The following is a 9,888-nucleotide window of genomic DNA, read 5'->3' as shown; positions in this document are numbered from 1 at the left end:
ACGCTTCCGGATAGCAGAATCATAGTGTAATTTATTGCGAACAAGGGTTTTATACAGACTTACTTCCAGAGAAAAATGAGCAAAAAATAAATTTCGTTTAAAATAACACAGCATGCGGTTATCGTTCTGTGTTATCAACATGTATCTACCAGGAGATATCTGGAGATATATGAACACCAAAGTATTTTTATCTAGACACGGAAGGTAAGGTGATGTTTTGAAGAAAATAAGATGGAGGAATACTAGATTGACACCATATACTCGAATGGCTTTGCATTTAGTCGTGTTAAGTTTTATCCCTTACTAGTCACACAAGTTAGAGAATGCGTTAATATCTTCGTGTAAATTCTGAGTATCCAAAGTGTTAGCAACTTCTCCGTAAATAAGACAATAATCAGCGAATAAACTAATGCACAAAGGAAATGGAACATGGCAAATCATTGATATATATGAGAAACACTAATGGGATACCAGAATTGACGAAAACAAGTGGAGGTCTCCTATCGTAGCGTGTTTTAGGTATTAAATGCAAAAACAAAGTGACACCATATATTTCCTCTGATAGCATCTCGCCGGTTTGTCGAACGAAGTATAACTGAAAAATTGTGCGACGGGCCAGCCACTCCCTCATAACGATTGTTGGGCAAAGGGGAAATGAAATAGAAAAACTAAAAAAACTCAAACCCCGTTTTTTTTTACAGTTTGGATTATAATTTGCTGATCTGCATCATACTCTGGATATGTATATGTATGACCCTCTGTTTGTCCTCTCTTGTTTTATAGATACGGAGCAAGGTGCCCACGAACGCCGGCTCCTCGGCGATCTTCTGGCCAACTACAACACGCTCGAGCGCCCGGTCTTCAACGAGTCCGAGCCGCTCATCCTCAGCTTCGGTCTCACCTTGCAGCAGATTATCGACGTAGTAAGTGGAACAACCAACCTGCTGGTTGCGATGAATATAAACGCTGCCTCCTCGCGAGAGGCTTTGTACTCGGCCCTCAGCCGTGGCTCACGGTCTTTGTAAAAGGAGTCCCGATCATGCACGTCTCCTGTGATCGCTTGCGGCTGTGGTGCGAAGCTATCTGAAGTTTGCTGAGAACTTCCCAGTGCTTCATATTTTTTGCTTTTAGTTTGCTAAGACAGTCTCGCAAAGGTATAGCTCCGGGTTGTGCGTTTGCTGATCGAGTGGTCGTTTAAAGCGCGATCCAAACCAACGCTTCTTTTTGCGCCTGTAGGTCGTGCGGCTGCGGATGTGACGTATTTTCGTGACGTCGCGCCGCTTCTTCGCTCCTTCCGGGCGCGCACAAGAATGTTGGTTGACTTCAACTTCTTTCTCAACGCGCACAAAAACGCGCGGTGACGTATAGGGCGCTCCTGTGTCCCGGCCAATCGGTGGAGGGCAAGCTAGTTCCGGCTCCGCATTTCTCGCCGCCTGGCTGCCCTCTCCTCCTCCCCCCCCCCCCCCTTTTATTCTCTTCCAACATGACAACGCGATCTCTCTCTCTCTTTTTCTCTCGCCGTCTGCCCGGCCAGTCTGTCGCAGTTGCACTTTGCTTGTGCGCTCGTGCCTGCGTGCGCGCGTGCGCGCTCGCCCGAAGTTTCGCCCGTCCAAACCAAAGCGCACGGTTCTGACTCAGAAAGCGAGCCCGGAAACAGCAAAAACGCCACGAAATGCGTGACATCCGCAGCCGCACGACCTACAGGCGCAAAAAGAAGCGTTGGTTTGGATCGCGCTTAAGTCGACACTTTCGCAAAGCTGTTTTGTTGCACTTGTTGCCTGAGTTGCGCGTGACGATGAATGTTCAACAAAGTTTAGCTAGCAATCTAAATTCGTTAAAAACAGCCGCGAGTGTGCATTGTCTTGAGTACTATTCACTTGCAAAAACTGGAGAAACAAAAAAACTTCATACATTAGACGTCTTTTGCGCAATACCTTAATATTTACACTTTAGACAACTTTTTTACTACTCTAAATTGTTTCTAATGCAATACATTGTTTGTGTATTAAAACGCATTCTACAAGCGCCAACTGGTTCCAATTTGATGGAAGATTATAGCGGAAGAGACGATTGACGTGTAACCCAGGTTGGAGTGTCACGTTAAGATACTAACTTTCTATTAAGTCATTCGGTGTCAGTTAGATTTTCCTAGTTTATTTGGCAACAAATAAACCGAGTAAACAGGGGGAACTGAAGAGCTTAAGATGAAATCTCCCTCTTAGTTTTATTTTCTATTTACGTGGCAGATCTTTATTTATTACATGCTGCGTTGCTGCTATCCTAGGTCAATGATACGTCAAGCACTGGTTATATCACCTATCGGTTTGCACCCTCTATCCTAATGTTTGCCTCCGTGAACTAATATATGAATGTAGCGCAAATGTAGTGAATTAAAAATAAAAAGAACTCAGCGCCAAAAAGCGATCCAGGAGATGAAACTGGCTCAGGACTCTTTGAAACGCGTTTCGATCGTACACACGTGCAAGCGCTCAGTATAAACAAGTTCACAAAAGTGTACAATGTGTATTTATTATATTCAATAGTTTGAAAGATGCACAACAGCATATTTTCTACCATAATTCATACCTTATACCACATCCATCAAGAAATGGTTGCGTTTTGCTGACAGTTTGTTAACCAAAAAATAACAAGCGTCAGGTATTTGTGTGTTGACAGAATGTTGTTTATGAGCCGAAAACAAATATCACGACATGATGAACTGGCCCAAATCACCACCCTACTTAAATATAACAATATATCGTGGCGTGAAATGTCAAGAGTAGCTGACGGAGACCGTGTTTTTTTTTTTTTTTTTTTTTTTTTTTTATAGCTACAAGGCATGAAAAGGGTACCAGCAATAATGTATAAACACTTTCTCCAGCGTTGTTCGAGGTCAAATGATTTGGTGAGAGCAATTTTTGCGTGCGTAAATTCAACAGATATGAAGACGTTTCCTGACCATAGTCGTCGGCATGAAATGACAATATCCTTCAAAATTACATTCATATTTTTTTTCCAATAGCTAAATTTAGTAAAACAAATTGCCCGCTTAATTTGGCGGGAAAATGTTTCTGCTAAATAAGTTGGAAAAATTGACCGGGGAACTTTACACGCCATACTTAGCGAAAAAATCCCCCCCCCCCCCCCCACAATTTAGCAAGAAAATGTTGCCGCCAATTTTAGTGGGCAATATTTCCGCGACATTTAGCGGGAAAATTTTCCTGCTAAATTTAGAGGTAAATGTTCATGCTAAGTTTGGCGCTGATTTTTCCCACTAAGTTTGGCTAAAAAATGTTTCGCTAAATGTGGTGGAAAAATTTTCCCGGTAAATCTAGTGGGAACATTTTCCGCTAAATTTAGCGGGAAAAGTTCCCGCTAAATTGAGCGGAAAATTTTTCCGCCAAATTTAGACGCCGTGTGACGTCAGGAAGGTGACGTCACTCGTGACCCTCGTGACGTCACACGTGACGTCACGTGTGACATCATTATAGAAGAGGTCCCATAATGCAACGAGCGGTTACGCGGATGGCAACGGCGACGCCGCTTAAGCCGGAAACGGCCGCTTAAAGGCTGCGCTCTAAGAAAGTTACTATAAAGAAAACATTCCTTCGATAGGGTGTCATTAAAAGAAGAGGTAAATTACAGTCTCCTATAGCGGAACTGGATCTCCCGCTACGCAGATGATTTAATCAGATCCAGCACAAATACTTGTTGAGAGCCATGTCTAAACAAGCAAACTAAATTGATGCTAAGACAATTAAGATCTTTTTCATATTGAGGTTAATTTTCGAGGACAGAGCGGGCGCTTCTCCCACCCTGGGACTTCATTAAAAGCAGAGGCGAGCCTTTCAAAAACAGCTTCTGCACTAACATGTTCATGTTTCGACTCCGCCAGACGTTTTATCTTCATATCACCGTAAATTCTTCCCGACCTGTTACGAAACGCCAGCCCTTTCATAACGCGGCATCGCTCGACGTTGGTAGACTTAGCTTGAACGCGTGCATCGCCATGCTCTAAGCAACGTGGCTCTCCCCTAGTTTCCGGTCAATTTGATCGATGCGGCGGAGCACGACATGCTTCCACTCGACTGATTAGCAGCGACTTCCAGCGACCTAATTGCTACCTCGTGGATTATCAGAGAATCACTGCAAAGAACTCGCGGCGAGCGTCTCAACGCAATGAACATGCCCTTGGTTGTTGTAGCGTTCCATCGGAAAAATATACAGAAGTAAACAAAAGAAATGACACTGACTGCTTAGGCCAGATGAGAACTGTCAATATCGCGATATTTCCGCGTTAACGAGTTTTCGCAATGTTTATTACGTAAGATGCATTTCGGAGCGCTCAAATAGGGCTACCCCCGTGGAAATGTTCTATGATCACGCCGGGTGTTTTAACGAAGGCTTTTAAAAACCCTGAAAAATAGTGTTTGAGAAAAACAAAACCTATTTCCGGGAACACACTGCCAGCTACGGCCATGTCAAGGATGAAAAAAAAAAGTTAGTTACGTCAGTTACTGGCATTTACTAATTTAATCCGCGTTGTTCAAGCTGTCAGTGTAACAATACCAGGGCAAATTCTATTCGATAACTAGGGTTCCGCGTTTTCCGTTTTTATTTTTTCGAAATTCGGCGTACTTTTTTTGGTGCTTTTGTACAATTCATTTTTTTTTTCGGTGTATTCTTTTTACGTCGAATATGAAATAAACACCAACAGACACCGGATCACATGATCCTTGTAGCTCTGATATTTGTGATCACTCAAAAAATAACGGCACAGATATATTGAAAAAGAAGCGGACACTTTTGTCAAATGTGGCAACTGTACAAGAAACAAGAAAAGCACACAGAAGTACGGACAAGCCAGATATGAAACCTATGCCCCAAAAAACATGGAACTTAACCTTCAGTACATCAGGATTACGTGATCATAATATAGCAAACACACATGTACTTTCCCAAGTTCTTGTTGATCCGCACTCTTCCTTTGCTCTTAATAGGACCCTGAGCTTCTAGCATAACACTGGACACTGGCAGGCTGAGGAAAGCGCTGCCTGAGCCGAAATCGGTCAAGCAACCAAATCTGACCATCAAGAAAGACACTGTGCGACGTTTTGAAGCACAACATGTTTCGAGTACTCACTAAACTCTGGCTGCAGAGCTTGCACCAAGTTAGTCTCCCTTGCAACGAGTTTGAAAACAGGCCCATAAATGGCGAAGTCATCGGGAATTTCGGACTTAACATTCCGATCTATTATGTGCACATTAAACCATAACGTCGTGATGGCATCAGTGTATCCCATACATTCGGAAATGTTTCGATTGACACTGCCATTTCGCTTTTTCGCCACGGCTCTGTGGTACGACTGGAAAGTCAAAGGGGCCTCTTTCTGTTGACACCGAATTTTAGAAAATGAATTCGACGTACTTTAATCGTTTTATCGGCTTAAACCGAAAACGCCAAACCTACAAACAAACATACCTTTGTAGATTAAAACCGAATTTCCGAAAATGAATTCGGCGTACTTGTTTCGCTTTTATTGGTTTAAATAAAAACACTCCGAACCCTATCCATATCATGCAGGAAAAAAATTGCTCATGTCTCAGAAACTTTAAGAAATATGTATATGTAGCTGTGCAAATGTGTTACTAGGACGCATACTTGGGGAGCTTCGCCAGGCTTATATGCCTTCCAAACAACGGATATATATACATTTTAAGTCGTTTTTTAAACTTCATTGAAAGTGCAAGACATTCATGAAATATTTCGTTGCGTTTTTTTTTGTTAAGAAATTCAAAACCTCACTTCATTGAAGATGATTTATCAGACGTGGATGATGATAAGTTTTATAACATTCAATTCTATGACCTAAATTATATGTATATAAAATGAAAGCTTAAACGAATACATATACAACATGCACAATACCGCTATCGTCAAATAAAGATATTTGGCAAGAATCGCCATTGAATGTCAAAGAGAACTCTAAAAAAACGTCATATTTCAGCATCCATTTTCTCAAAAAGGCACTTTTAATAAATTTGCTTTCTTTGCGGGAAGAGGCCTCAGTATGGTTTAAATCAGTGGTTTGCAAACGGGGCGCCGCGGAACCGCAGGACGGGAAGGGGGGGGGGGGGGGGGGGTACTTTTGGGGTCTGCGAAGCCCTCACCTGGACCCTCAACTCCCCCCCCCCCCCCCTTACCCCCTTCTTTTCCTGAAAAAAAAGTTGCTCTTACCGTGCAGTCTTTATCGGCGATGTTTTGAGGTGAAGTGAAGCCTCAAAAAGCGCAACCGCGAATTTCTCCGCTCATTTTAGCCTCGAAAAGGACGTCACTTGGCTTCATGTTAGCGACCTATGCACAAAATTAGTAGCCTCTCCACTAAATTTAGCGAAAAAATTGACATCACGTGACAAGACCACGTGCCCTGAACACAAATTCAGTTTCCGAGCTAAATTTATTTGGGAAAATTATGTCGCGTGACTTCGTGTCACGTTACCTATACACAAATTCGGTTTAGCGGTCACGTGACGTCAAATTTAGCGGAAAATTTGACGTCACGGGACCTACACGTCAATTTAATTTAGCCACTTCCCGTCATCCCCCATACTCTGTGGACAAAGGCCACCCCGACGTGGAAAGTCACATTGTCAACAGGTCAATGGGGTGGAGAGGAGGGACTGGAGTCAATGGGATGAAGAGGAAAGGAGAGACCTGGAGCCACAGCTCAAGAACAAAAACCTGGAGGTTATTAGCGCTAAACCAAGGCCGTTTCACATCGCAACACAATTTTAGAGCAATCTGCGATTCATTCTTTATAAAGGTTACAGCCTCCTTTTAGAAAGGGTACAGCCTTACCATATCCATCCATTCATCCTTTTACTTGATTCTGCTTACTTTTCCTGTCTGTCACAGTAAATTATGTCCTTTTTCACACTGTAATTAGTTAAGTTGACATTTGGGCTAGTTGGTAGTCTAACATATTGAGGTATTTAGTGCACAAAGTGGAGAGAAGGACAGGACAGAAAAGAGCGCTACTCTTTTCTGTCCTCCTTTCTCTTCCCTTCTTATCAGTAAACGTAGTTGTGAGTACCGCTCATTTCTGTCCTGTCCTTCTCTCTACCTTGTGCGCTAAATACCTCAGTATGTAATTAGTTGTTTTATTTTATACTCTCTCCCCATCTCCTTCACCCACTGACATGAAATCCCCCATCACTTTGTCAAGAGCCCAAGGGGACCCCGACACCCTCATGCTCGATAACCACTGGTCAAAATCCTAAAATTTATATCATATGTGATATATGGTTGTAAACATAGATCCCTACATTTAAAAAAAGCGAAATGTTTCAAGTTCTATTTCAAGAATCGAAGCTTGGTCATCGTCGTTTTTTCCTTCATAAATAATTAATTATTGGCACCTCGACAGAGTATTCGTTGGTTTCAAATTAACATACAATTAAGCAAAGTATAGCTGATGCGTAGATGGAATGTTGTGTTTATTATATTCGTTTTCCCACAAATATCAACTTTATTGAACTTTAAGAATTATAAAAACAATTAAATGAGTATTCTCGATCATATTATCAGAATAAGGGGCTAAAAGATACTTCCCTTAAAAAAGCTTTATGCAGAATGACGGAGTCTCTGGGGGAAACAAAATATTTTCGATGTGTCGATCGACAGCCCTAGCACGAAATATTAGCCTTTTCCAACTCTCGCGTTTTAACGCCCTTTAAGCCTTCTAGGAAGGTAGGGTTGTGTAAGCCTACTGATATTCGTGTTTGTTTTTGATCTAAAAAAAGAAAAAGCTTGCATAGGCCATGGGGAATAACAGACACGTACATAAAATATGTGGCAACGCAAGTTCACGAGAACTTTTAATGTAACCGGTAAGCGTCGTTAATGCGGATAACATGCATTTCTTTCGATGCATAGCTAGTTATTTACTATAGCATTGAGAAACCGGTTCCTGCTTTGAAATTTCGTTCATAAGTGTCATGACCGAATGTTTTTATTTTCTTGGCGTGGAGGTAGTGGGCCATGTGTGTTGTGACTGCTTTTGGGGAGTGCCAGGTGCGTGTCGCGGCGTGTGGCGACCACTGAAGCATCAAGCCTCTTTGAACTACCGCCGATCTGCAGAGCTTCAAACAACGCGACATACTGATGACTTGGTCCTGATATTCGGTCATGAAGCCTTGAATTATTCCTACAAAATGTGATGCAACAAAACTGGCCCACTGCTGCGACACAAAAAGGAAAAAAAGAAGGTTTTTAGTTGTATCGATAAATCATTCGGTACGCGACTCGTGGTCCAAAACTCGGAATTTGGATGGTCCCTAAATGTTATGCTAAAACGATTTGCTAAGCCTGAATAGTGAGCATTTAACATCTTTTAACGTCGCTTTATGGTCACAATAAACGTCCTTGTGTTCATTAGATATCATGTAATTGTATGGGCAGTGCGCTTCAAACTTAACGCCTACAGTCCGTTACCCAATTATGAATATATTGCCGGTTACTCAAAGCTAAATTGATCACTGAAGCAGCTGGAATGTTTTCACCATGCTAGGTTGTGGTCGGAAATCAAAACGACACGACGTAGTTGGACCTGTATAATCCAGAAATAACACGAAAAGTGACCAAACCGGACCATCTCATGAGAGTGTTACGTTTGGAGAACACTGTATTCCCACATAGTTAATGCAAGTTTTTTCTTCTTTTTTTATAAGAAGAAGAAGAAGAAATGAAGATTAAGGAGCTAACCGAGCACAGCTTCTGATTAGGCCTAATCTGCTTGGCGAGGCGCCAGCTCGAAACGCGAACTTTTGTGTTAGGCCTCTCGGTGCATGAGTAATAACGTAGTGTGTTTTCGTCTCTAGTGCCACAGTATCCCGGATAGGACTTTCATGAGGTAATATTTATAAATTGTTACTTATTCAATCTAGGGGAAGGTTTTTGTACTTGCCTTTGCCTTATTTTTTAAATAAACAGGCCGGATATATTTATGTACACCTTTATATATTATCCGTGACAAGCTTAATTTTTATTAAGTTAAAGCCAGGCAGCACATAAGTAAGGGCCAACAAATAATTAATAATCTGGAAAAACACATACTGTAAACAAATTTATTTTCGCGCTGGCCTAAGTTTCGCGAATATCGCGAATCGCGTACAATTTGCGAAAACTAGGTCTCGCGAAACAATTCCGGTAAAATGTAAAACCATTAGAATTTATATTGAGATTCCACCTCGTCGCAATTTTTAGAGCCCGCGAATTATACAAAACTTTTGGCTTTGAACTAAATCGCGAAATATAGAGCCCGCGAAAAATAAGTCGTTTACAGTATTTATGACACAACTTAGCATCTTAAAATAGAACTGAAAAAATAACGTATTTCTTATTGTACTGATATGTGTGTCCAAACCACATATTGCGTCTTTTATTGGATCTTTCTGACCAGACCAAAGGTTCTTCATAGGAAAAAAAATTTGCAAATCGATTTTCTGCGAAATTTGATGAAATTTGTATTTTTACGGCTTCCTCTTGAATTCAGTGGCTTTTTTTTAGTAATTTAACCTTTATGGAATAATATAACAGTGCGCTTGTTGAATAGGTATTTATTTCAGGTTGCAGTTGATGTATAATTTATGTGATATTATTGAAAGCTACAAACGTTATCATCGTCCATACCTGATAAATTATCGTCAAAGAGGACAAGTTTTGAAGTTTTTATAAAAATGAATAACGCGAGTTTTTTGTTATAAAGATCTTGCGAGTCTAAAGTAATTTAGAACGCCATGTAAAAAGCAATTTTTGGGGGGGGGGGGGGGGGGGGAAGACATTTGAGCCCGGAGAAGCTCCCAAAAACGCATACTGTGATGATCACC

The 9,888-nt window shown here is 41.4% G+C and overlaps 1 protein-coding gene across 1 annotated transcript in view; it reads left to right on the top strand.

The window, feature by feature from the left end:
- Positions 1-740: 740 nt before the first annotated feature.
- Positions 741-9,888, top strand: part of LOC115314061 (neuronal acetylcholine receptor subunit alpha-7) — a 97,183-nt gene continuing 88,035 nt past the window's right edge. The window contains exon 1 of the mRNA XM_042290423.1: positions 741-923. Within this exon, the coding sequence (XP_042146357.1) occupies positions 741-923 (183 nt within the window). The remainder of the gene's footprint in view (positions 924-9,888) is intronic.

The sequence above is a fragment of the Ixodes scapularis genome, unplaced genomic scaffold (genome assembly GCF_016920785.2).
Source record: "Ixodes scapularis isolate PalLabHiFi unplaced genomic scaffold, ASM1692078v2 PGA_scaffold1__304_contigs__length_218370807, whole genome shotgun sequence".
Taxonomy (NCBI): Eukaryota; Metazoa; Arthropoda; class Arachnida; order Ixodida; family Ixodidae; genus Ixodes; species Ixodes scapularis.
Note: the sequence above shows the minus strand (reverse complement) of the source record. Positions and strands in the feature narration are given on the sequence as shown.